Below are 10299 nucleotides of genomic sequence, written 5' to 3' on the forward strand. Positions count from 1 at the left end.
CTCCACCACCCACGTGGGAGACTTCGCCCTGGCCTGGCCCAGCGTCAGCTGCTGTGGCCATTTGGGGAGTGTGAACCAGCAGATGGAAGACCTCTTTCTGTGTATCTCCTTGTCACTCTTGCAAAAAAATAAAGATTTAAAAATAAATAAATAAAATAAATAGGGGCTGGTGCTGTGGTATAGTGGGTAAAGCTGCTGCCTGCAGTGCTGGCATCCCATATGGGCACCAGTTAGAATCCCAGCTACTCCACTTCCTATCCACCTCTCTGCTGTGTCCTGGGAAAGCAGTAGAAGAGGGCCCAGGTCCTTGGGCCCCTGCACCTGCATGGGAGACCTGGAAGAAGCTCCTGGCTCCTGGCTTTGGATCAGCAGAGCTCTGACCATTGCAGCCATTTGGGGAGTGAACCAGTGGATGGAAAACCTCTCTCTCTCTCTGCCTCTTTGTAACTCTGCCTTTAAAATAAAAAATAAATAAAAACCTGAAAGATACTGTGCTGGGCAGTTCCTAGGGTCTGCTGTGTGTCGCCCTACAACTCACGTATGGAAACCTGAACACCCGAGGTGGGAGGCGATTGGATCCCAAGGCTCCGTCTTCAGATTGGCAGCTGAGTCTTCCAGAAGAGGCTGGAGGGGGCCCCCTGGCTCCTCCCTCGAGTGAGGACACAGAAGCCGAGGGGGAGCCCTCAGCGGGCACCACACTGCTGGCACGCTGACCGTGGGCTGCCCAGGCCCCGGAGCCACGGCAGCGGGTTTGTGCCATTTAAGAGCCATGAAGCCTGGCCGGCGCCACGGCTCACTAGGCTAATCCTCCGCCTAGCGGCGCCGGCACACCGGGTTCTAGTCCCGGTCGGGGCGCCGGATTCTGTCCCGGTTGCCCCTCTTCCAGGCCAGCTCTCTGCTGTGGCCAGGGAGTGCAGTGGAGGATGGCCCAGGTGCTTGGGCCCTGCACCCCATGGGAGACCAGGAAAAGCACCTGGCTCCTGGCTCCTGCCATCGGATCAGCGCGGTGCGCCGGCCGCAGCGCGCCGGCCGCGGCGGCCATTGGAGGGTGAACCAACGGCAAAAGGAAGACTTTTCTCTGTCTCTCTCACTGTCCACTCTGCCTGTCAAAAATAATAAAAAAAAGCCATGAAGCCTAAGGCGCAGAAGCTGCTCCACGCACCGTGAGCTGCCCGTCCCTAGAAACCCACGCTGAGCCGAGAAGACCGTGGAAGGGGCCCCAATACCTCCTGAACGCCCTCACTTAGCAACACAGTCCCACTGGGAGCTCCTGGCTGGCTGGGAGCCTCTGCCCTTTACAGATGAGGGGATAAAGGCAGGGCCGGGAGGGAGTGCGGCTGGGACACCCCCGACACGGGGCTCCCCAGGGCGCAGGCACCGCCTGGCTCCGCGGCCCAGGTCGCTGCTTAACCAGCGCCTGGGACCTGCGGTGACGGAGGAAGCCAGGCTCTGGTCCGACGCCGGCCTCAGCCTGAAGGTTTGAGCTCCTGCGCCTTCCCTCTCCGGCCAGGCCAAGGGCGTCACACCTCTAACACTGCCCGAAGATACAACCTGACCAATGCAGCGGAAGTCCAGGACAGGCTGTGACAGCCGGGACAGTGACAGAATGAAAGTGGGGTGGCGTTTGGGAGCCAGAGAGAGATTTCCAAGGAAGACGTGGGTCGTGTGCCAAAAACCGCGTGGAACGTGGTCCTGATGGGGCCTTCCTCCCTCTCTGCCCATCATCCCACCCAGCTCACTCTCCAGGGCCCTGCACGAGGCTCGCTAGTCCGGCCGAGCCACTCCCACCAACACGTAAGACCTCCAGGAAAACTTTATTTTTTCAGGGCAGGCGTCAGTGCTTGTCCTGGGGGAAGGTCACTCCGATGGCCTTCCTCACCTCCTCCAGGATGTCAGCCAGGAGCTGACTTTCCGCCAGGGGAATCACAGGGCTTTCCTTCAGACCTGGGGAGAGACCACAGTTACTACACCCTCCTGCCTGCACGCCAGACCAGAACTACAATTCCCAGAATTCCATAGGGTGCAGTAGTACTGGGTTGTAGGTGGATGGATGCCCTGGGGGTCCTGGGAGATGTAGTTCTGACCAGCAATGGGGTGGGGGGAGTGGGAGGCAGGGTCCCCCTTTCGCTCCACATCCTTACCCTTGCGCAGGCAGTCCCGGACGTGCTGGGCCTCGTAACTCATGCCCATCCCATTTCTGTAGTTGAATTTCTTGTTCTCTTCTGGGGCCAGTGGGAACTCCTTGCGTTCCTTGTTCACCACCAGCTCCGTTGGGCACCAGCAAGGTTCCAGAAGCTGGAGGGAGATCGGAGGTGCCCTGCAGTGAGGGCGGGCCTGCATCCGCCCCAGGGAGGCTGGGAGACCCCTCCTCCTCTCCTCCCCAGTCGTAGGGGCTTAGCTCTGTGGAAGCTCCACCATCACCCTAAACCCCTAAAGCTCTCTGCGCCTGCTTCGGCCTGGAGACAAAGGCTTCTCTTGGGTCCCCTTTGCGAGGACGATGCTCAGGTCGCCAGCACCTTGAAATCTGCAAGGAGACCCTCCCTTCAGCTCTGGGGCCCCACCTCCCAGTCTGGGCCAAAATAAATAGAAATGCAGAGGTGCAGTGGTCGGCCTCGTGGCGCACTGGGTTAAGCCGCTGCCTGTGACGCCGGCATCTCATACTGGAGCAGTGGTTTGAGTCCTGGCTGCTCCACTTCCAATCCAGCTCCCTGCTTATGAACCTGGGAAAGCAGTGGAAGGTGGCCCAAGTGCTTGGGCCCCTGCACCCGCGTGGGAGACCCGGATGGAGCTCCAGGCTCATGGCTTCAGCCTGGCTTGTGCTGAGCCATTGGGACCAACAGATGGAAGATGTCTCTGTCTTCCTGTGTCTCTCTCTGCAACTCTGCAATAAATAAACCCTTAAAAGAGCCCTGGATGGAGTCCCCAACTCCTGACTTCAGCTTGGGTCAAGTGCCGGCTTCTGTAAGCATCCACGGAGCGAACCAGCAGACGGGAGCTCTCCGTCTGTGTCTCTAATAAACAACTTAAAGTTGAAAAACCAAAATAAGCCCAAGAAAAAGCCCGAATCCCCCCATGAGCCGGTGCTAAGAACATCAGGATTTTATTCTGCACAGGGGTCCCAGGAAGCCAAGGGACCCCGACCTTGGTAACACCCAGATTCCACCTTGGAAACAAGGCCAAAGCCAGGAGCCAGGAACTGCATCCGGGTCTCCCAGGTGGGTGGCAGGGGCCCAAGTCCTTGGGCCATCATTTGCTGTCTGTCCAGGCAGACCGGAAGCAGAGCAGCCAGGTGCTGGCATTGCCTGTGGCTGCTTAGCGCACCCTGGCCTGAGGCCACTGATGGAGCGAGAGAAGCAGCCTCCCCAGGGGCCCAGAGGCCCCGCCCCCGCCGGCTCAGCTCCGGCTGCTGCGGCCTCACCTGGGCGATTCCCTTGGTGCCGCTCACGGAGCACGTGTTGGAGAGCTTGGAGGAGATACTGCAGGTGAAGCTGCCGTGGACCCCTCCCGGGTACTGCAGGAGCACAGTCACGGTGTCGTCCACGCCTGCAGGGGTGTCACAGGGCAGGGCGGGGCTGGGTCGCCGGGGCTCAGCCTGCCCAGGCCTCACACACCCTGTGTGGAGCCCCTGCCCGGCACTGGCCGTCTGCAGCAGCAGAGGAAGGAGGAGGAGCCTGGGATGCCCCGCCCCCAACCTCCCCAGAGGGCACGCCCCAGGCCAGCAGATCCAGAGCTGCAGATCACAGGGCTGGGTGCGAGAGGGGAGGAGGGAGGTGTGTGTGTGTGTGAGACAGAGGTGTGTGTGTGTGTGTGTGTGTGTGAGACGGAGGCAGGTGTGTGTGTGTGTGAGACAGAGGTGTGTGTGTGTGTATGATGGAGGCGGGTGTATGATGGAGGTGTGTGTCTGTGTGTGTGTGTGTGGTGTGACGGAGGTGGGTGTGTGAGTGTGTGTGACGGAGGTGTGTGTGTGACGGAGGCGGGTGTGTGTGTGTGTGACGGAGGTGTGTGTGACAGAGGTGGGTGTGTGTGACAGAGGTGTGTGTGTGACGGAGGTGTGTGTGTATGTGTGTGTGAGATGGAGGTGTGTGTGTGTGATGGAGGTGTGTGTGTGTATGTGTGTGATACAGAGGTGTGTGTGTGTGTGTATGTGTGTGTGATGGAGGTATGTGTGTGTGTGTGACAGAGGTGTGTGTGTATGATGGAGGCGGGTGTGTGTGTGTGATGGAGGTGTGTGTGTGTGTGTGTGTGTGTGACGGAGGCGGGTGTGTGTGTGTGTGTGTGTGTCCTGCTAACAGGACAGGGTTTTCTGGAGCAATGCAATCATTCTAACATTCATTGCAGTGCAAACCACGGAATGAATTCTGCACCTTAAAGGAATGAAGTGCATGGTATCTGACCCTATGCCTCCCAGGAAAGCCGCTACCGAAACAGGTGAGTAAGTACACACCAGAAAGAAACAAACACAAACACCCAGCACAGAGAGAGCGACCTCGGACAGCTGCCTCCCACACCTGAGTACCGGGGTTCGGGTTCGATGCTCTCATCCTGGCTCCGGCTTCCTAACCGTCCAGGGCCTGGGAGGCAGAGGTGACACCTCGGGCACTCGGGCCCCTGGCACCCGTGTGGGTAGTGAGCCACATGTGGACGAGCCCAGGGCGTCACCCGTGCCGGCTCTGGGCACCAGGACACGCCGCGGCCCGCCCGCTCGGCACCTCTGCTCCCTCCTCTGCCCGTGGGGACACCCGATCTGTGCCCTCGGGCAGTCCCCACTTCCCGTGGAAGCAGCCGGCTCCCTGCACAACAGGTTTCCAAAGCGCTGTAGTCACGCTTCCCAGGGTTGCACTGGCAAGGACGCCACAAAGACCCCCAGCAGGTGTCCCCTCTCCCACTTTCTTTTTTTTTCATTTTTATTTTATTTATTTTATTTTTTTTTATTTTTTGACAGGCAGAGTGGACAGTGAGAGAGAGAGACAGAAAGGTCTTCCTTTGCCGTTGGTTCACCCTCCAATGGCCGCCGTGGCCGGCGCGCTGCAGCCGGCGCACTGCGCTGATCCGGTGGCAGGAGCCAGGAGCTAGGTGCTTTTCGTGGTCTCCCATGGGGTGCAGGGCCCAAGCACTTGGGCCATCCTCCACTGCACTCCCTGGCCACAGCAGAGAGCTGGCCTGGAAGAGGGGCAACCGGGACAGAATCCGGCGCCCCAACCGGAACTAGAACCCGGTGTGCTGGCGCCGCAAGGCGGAGGATTAGCCTAGTGAGCCGCGGCGCCGGCCTCATTTTTATTTTTAAAGGTCTTCCTTTTCCATTGGTTCACCCCACAATGGCCACTGCGGCCGGCGCACCACGCCGATCTGAAGCCAGGAGCCAGGTGCTTCTCCTGGTCTCCCATGCGGGTGCAGGGCCCAAGCACTTGGGCCATCCTCCACTGCCCTCCTGGGTTTTACAAATTCAAATTGTTAGTTATGTAATGTATGTGAAAGGCAGAAAGACAGAAAGAGAACCCAAATGCCCACAACACGGGAGCTGGGCCAGGACGAAGCCTGGGGCCTGGAACTCCATCTGGGTCTTGCAAGTGGGCGGCAGGAACCCACCTCCTTAAGCCACCACCTGCTGCCTCCCAGGGCAGCCATGAGCAGGAAGCTAGAATTGGAAGGCAGGGCCAGGACTTGAACCCCAGCACACCAATGTGAGTTGCAGGTGGATCAAGCAGTGGGCTCAACACTCGCCACTCCCTCCTGTCTTCCATTGTCAGCTCTGCCCCCCCCCCCCTGCTCCCCACTGCAGCCCGAGCTGATTGTACAACTTGCTGTGGCCAATGGGCCGGCAGCCAACATGATGTCAGCAGGGGCTTCGCTGGGCGCCTGCCCTCTGTTGGTTGCTGCACCTGGAATTCTGAGAGCAGGGCTCGGATGAGCCTCAGCCAGCCCGCTGGAGAAGCTGTGCAGTGCAGAGCCAAGGCCCCCCGGACAACAGCCTACACCTGCGAGACATCACTGCGGCCATCCTGAACCCCCCAGCCCTAAATGACCCGTCGACTGCGGCTGCAGGCGCGAGAGCCACAGAGGAGCCAACCCACAAATCACAAGCTCATAAGGAATCACTATTGACATCAGTACGTTTTGCGGTAGTTAAGTAGCATAGGCTCACTGAGACAACTCGAAAACATTTTAATTATTGGGGCCAGCGCTGTGGCGAAGTAGGTTAAGTCTCCACGTGCAGAGCTGGCATCCCATATGGGCGCTAGTTCAGGTCTTGGCTGCTCCACTTCCGATCCAGCTCCCTGCTAATGCCTGGGAAAGCAGTGGAAGATGACCCAAGTCCTTGGGCCCCTGCACCTGCATGGGAGGCCCGGAAGAAACTCCTGGCTCCTGGCTTCAGATTGGGCCACTCAAGCCATTGCAGCCATCTGGGGAGTGAAACAGCAGTAGGAACACCTCTCTCTCTCTCTCTCTCTCTCTTTGTCTGCAACGCTGCCCCTCAAATAAATAAAAATCTCTTTTTAAAAATCTAATTATTTCTACTTCTCCACGCTTCCCCTCTGTCTCCAGTAGGTTCTCACTAACCCCCATGGCACCTGCCACTTCAGCTGCAAAGTGACCGGGGTGCAGAGACATCGAGTCTGGGCGAAGACCTTGAAGCAAAATCCCAGCGCAGAGCCTGTGACTCCGAAGCCTTCTGACCCTGGTGGGAACTTCCTCCAGCCGCCTACCCTGACTCTCCTGGGCCAGGAGTCGCGTGCTCACTGTGCTGCGCCCAGGGAGACGGGGTCACTCCCACTCCCTGCCGCAGTACCTGTCTCATAGCGTCTTCCCACGGCGGAGATCTTCTCGGGTTTCTGCCCGCCGAAGACCATGGAGATGAACTGGACGCAGTAGATGCCGAGGTCCAGCAGGCCGCCGCCAGCCTGGGCCCAGTCTACGGACCGGAGCACCTGGGTTAAGTTCTCCCCAAATTCTGCCCGAGCCACCCGCAGGTCCCCCAGAGCTCCCTGGGCCAGCAGCGACCTCAGCGCATCAACGGCAGGAAAACAGCGAGTCCAGATGGCCTGCGGAGCAGAGAGCAGACAGGACACGGAAAATTCACGCTAAATCCACACCTGGTGTGTCTTACACCTCCCGGTACAGGGTCAGGCACACATGGGCTGGCAACAAAACTGAGGATGGGATAAACGGACCGAGCGCTGACCCTGGCAAGACACGGGAGGACCGGGAGGCACTGTCAGTCTCCACCACCCACCCCTGTGGAAGTCTGAAGCCTGGGAGACCCAGCAGTGCTGCCGGGCAGACAGGAGCCAGCCGAGACGCAGGCAAGTGCATGGCAGCCATTGCTACTCCTGGCAGAAGCTACAGCAAGCTAAGCGGGAACTGGGACACTCCCTAGCACGGCAATAGCTTCCAGGTGCCACTTGGCAGCCATCTTAACTGCTGGCACTGCCCACTGAGGCTTGGCGGCCATCTTAACTGCTGGCACCGTCTTGAACTCCATGGTAGGCGTGCCTCACAGAGGCTGCCCAATGGGGACCATCTTGATGGTTCCCCTTCCTTGGGGCTCCTCCACAGCTGCCCACCCGCAACCACATGTCCCAGGGCAGACAGCGGCGCTGCAGGGGCCCCTCCGCCCTCACCTCCATGAGGAAGAGGCCTCGGGACCGGGCCTCAGCCACCATCTCGCGAACTTCCGCGGCGTTCACGCCCAGGGGCTTCTCACACAGGACGGCCTTGCCCGCCGCCAGGAACAGCAGCACCGCGGCCTTGTGCTGGGGGTGCTGGGTGCCGATGTAGGCCACCTCTGGGTGCAGGATGGACGGCGGCAGGTCAGCACCCCGCCCACATGACCAGGCCAATCAGAACACAGGTTCCCGGCCGCGGGGTCTGTTGGAACCCTGGCCAGGCTCCCTGGCCGCCTTTAGAAATTTGGGGCCAGCTGAGGCCGGCATTGTGGCTTAGTGGGGTCAAGCTGCAGCCTGCCACTGCCAGCATCCCATATGGGCGCAGGTTCAAGCCCAGGCTGCTCCACTTCTGATCCAGCTCCCTGCTGGTGCACCTGGGAAAGCAGTAGAAGATGGCCCAGGTGCTCCCTGCACCCGCATGGGAGACCTGGAAGAACTCCTAGCTCCTGGCTTCAGATCAGCCCAGCCTTGATGGTTGCAGCCATTTGGGGAATGAACCAACACATGGAAGCTCTCTCTCTCCCTCTCTCTCTCATTGTTAACTGCCTTTCAAATAAATAAAACAAATGTTAAAGAAATAAGAAGAAATTTGGGGGCTGACAATCTACGCAGCTTCAGTATCATGCTTAAGCAGAAATACAAGTACTTTTTGTCATTTTGTGCAACGAGTTAAAGATTTTCCCCCCAAACTTCCAAATACTAAGATTTGAGAATTTAGAAACTGTATCCTAAACAAATTTATAATTTTCCCTTTATTATTTAAGAAGGTATCATTGGCTTGATACAATGAGCTGCAACCCCAAAGAAAAAAAGTGAAGGGCCAGGATTGCTGAACCCGGGCAGCCGGCCCCAGGGCAAGGCGCGGTTCCCGGAGCCTCCCGGTCCAAGGTCTCCCCCCCCCCCCCCGCCCCGGGGGCCGCCGCCCTCGCACTCACCCACGTCGGGGTCCTTGGCCAGCTCCTCGTAGGACCCGTAGGCCTTGGGGATGCCGTGAGTCCGCGCAAACTCTTCCGCTCGGCGGAGGTCGCGGGCGGCCACCGCCACCACCTGGGGGGCGCCCGAGGAGGGGAGGTTAAGTCCCGAGGCGCGGGAGGCGGTAGCGGGGGAGGGGTTGGGAAAGACAGGTCTGCGGATAACCGGGATTCAAGACCAGGAGGCGTCACGAGGCCCGCGGCGGGAGGGACGTGGGGCGCAGCGTGGAACGCCCCCGGCCCATGTCGGAGCGGCGGGGTACGAGTCCCGGGTCCGTCCAAGCGCCCGGGTCCCTGCCACCCACGGAAGAGGCTTGGGTTGAGCTCCTGGCTCCCGGCTTCGGCCTGGCCCAGCCCGGGGCTGTTGCAAGCAAGTGGGCAGCCTGCGTCCACCTGCCTTTCAAATAAATTCTAGAAACACGAAAATCTGGGGCGGGGTGGGGGGCGTGGAGCGTCTTTGCACGCTGCGTCTCCAACAACTGCGCAAAGCGCCCCGGGGCAGTTGCCCAGGCCAAGCCCCCCGCATACCCCCGCAGGGCCTGGACCCCACCGGGGCACAGGCGGAGTGGCGCCGCCTTGGGCGTCCGGACCCCCGGCCCCGCCTCTGCCCGGGACCCCGGGGCGGGCGTGGACCTGGTGCTCGGAGCGAGGCAGCGCCTGCAGCACGGTCACGAAGTCGCCGGCGATCAGGCCGGCGGACACGACACCCCAGCGCAGCGCCATCGTCGCCAGCCGGAGAGCAGCTGTGGCGCCGGCTCCGGGCTCCCGGCGAGTCCTCGTCTCCCCGCGGTGGGCCACGCCCCCGTCGCGCCTCCACCGCTTCTCATTGGCCGCGTGTCTCAAAGCCGAGGCCGAGCTCTTCGGTTCTCGCCAGCCCATTGGGAGAGCGCGCGGAGGGGCGGGGCGGGGGCGGGGCGTCCCATGCTTGCGGCTCAGATCTTAGGGATCAAGGGTCTTGTGCTCTGGGCGCTCTCGTGACCCTACTTCCTTTCCACCCAACCCCGCTGTTTCCCCGGAGAGTCGGCTGCCTTTGAGGGGGAGAGAGGCGGAGAGTGACAAGGTCATCCAGATACTGTGTTTATACTGCGCGGTCCGTGTGTGCCAGGCCCCGGGCCACAGGTTCCTGGGCTGGACCTGTGATCCGGGCTCTATCGCTCCTCCTCCACGGGGTGGGGGGAGCTGAGGCCCAGGGAGCCCTGGTCATTATTTCAGGCCGGCAGATTGGCCGCTTTCAGAGGGATGCATTAGTCCCCCTAACCCGTCTGGGAGGGTCAGTGACCACCACCCCCCGTACATGCCGGTGCCCAGGGATGCTATCAGATACTCTATATATCGTTTTTTTATCCTATACCTACAAAGAGTTCGTGGAGCAGCTGCTGTTAGCCGGGCATGAGGACGCTGGCGTCCTACATCAGAGTGCATGGGTTCCTGGGCTCCTGGCGCCAGTGTGATGGATCCAGTTGCTGGGCTCTTGCCCCCCACGAGGGAGACGTGGACAGAGCTCCTGGCTTCTGGCCCAGCCCAGGCCATTTCAGGCACCAGGAGAGTGCACCAGGGCATGGGAGTTCTCTCTCTCTTTCTCTCTAATAAATACAGATAAAGCTGGCCTTCTGGTGTGGCGGGTTAAGCCACCGCCCGTGACACCAGCATCCTGTACGGGCACC

The 10299-nt window shown here is 60.2% G+C and overlaps 1 protein-coding gene across 6 annotated transcripts; it reads right to left on the minus strand.

Moving 5' to 3' along the window:
* Nucleotides 1-1795: 1795 nt before the first annotated feature.
* On the minus strand, nt 1796-9433 carry DHDH (dihydrodiol dehydrogenase). 6 transcript variants are annotated; one of them, XR_016224439.1, is made up of 8 exons: nt 9269-9382; nt 8600-8711; nt 7620-7783; nt 7000-7040; nt 6788-6910; nt 3419-3543; nt 2142-2295; nt 1796-1944 (listed from the first exon to the last, which is right to left on the minus strand). XR_016224439.1 is itself a non-coding variant. In NM_001195678.2 (7 exon segments), coding segments are annotated over 7 exon segments (1008 nt in total). In that variant the 5' UTR covers nt 9359-9433; the 3' UTR covers nt 1796-1834.
* Nucleotides 9434-10299: the final 866 nt, after the last annotated feature.

The sequence above is a fragment of the Oryctolagus cuniculus genome, chromosome 18 (assembly GCF_051225735.1).
Source record: "Oryctolagus cuniculus isolate XC-2025 breed Fujian yellow rabbit chromosome 18, ASM5122573v1, whole genome shotgun sequence".
Lineage (NCBI taxonomy): Eukaryota > Metazoa > Chordata > Mammalia > Lagomorpha > Leporidae > Oryctolagus > Oryctolagus cuniculus.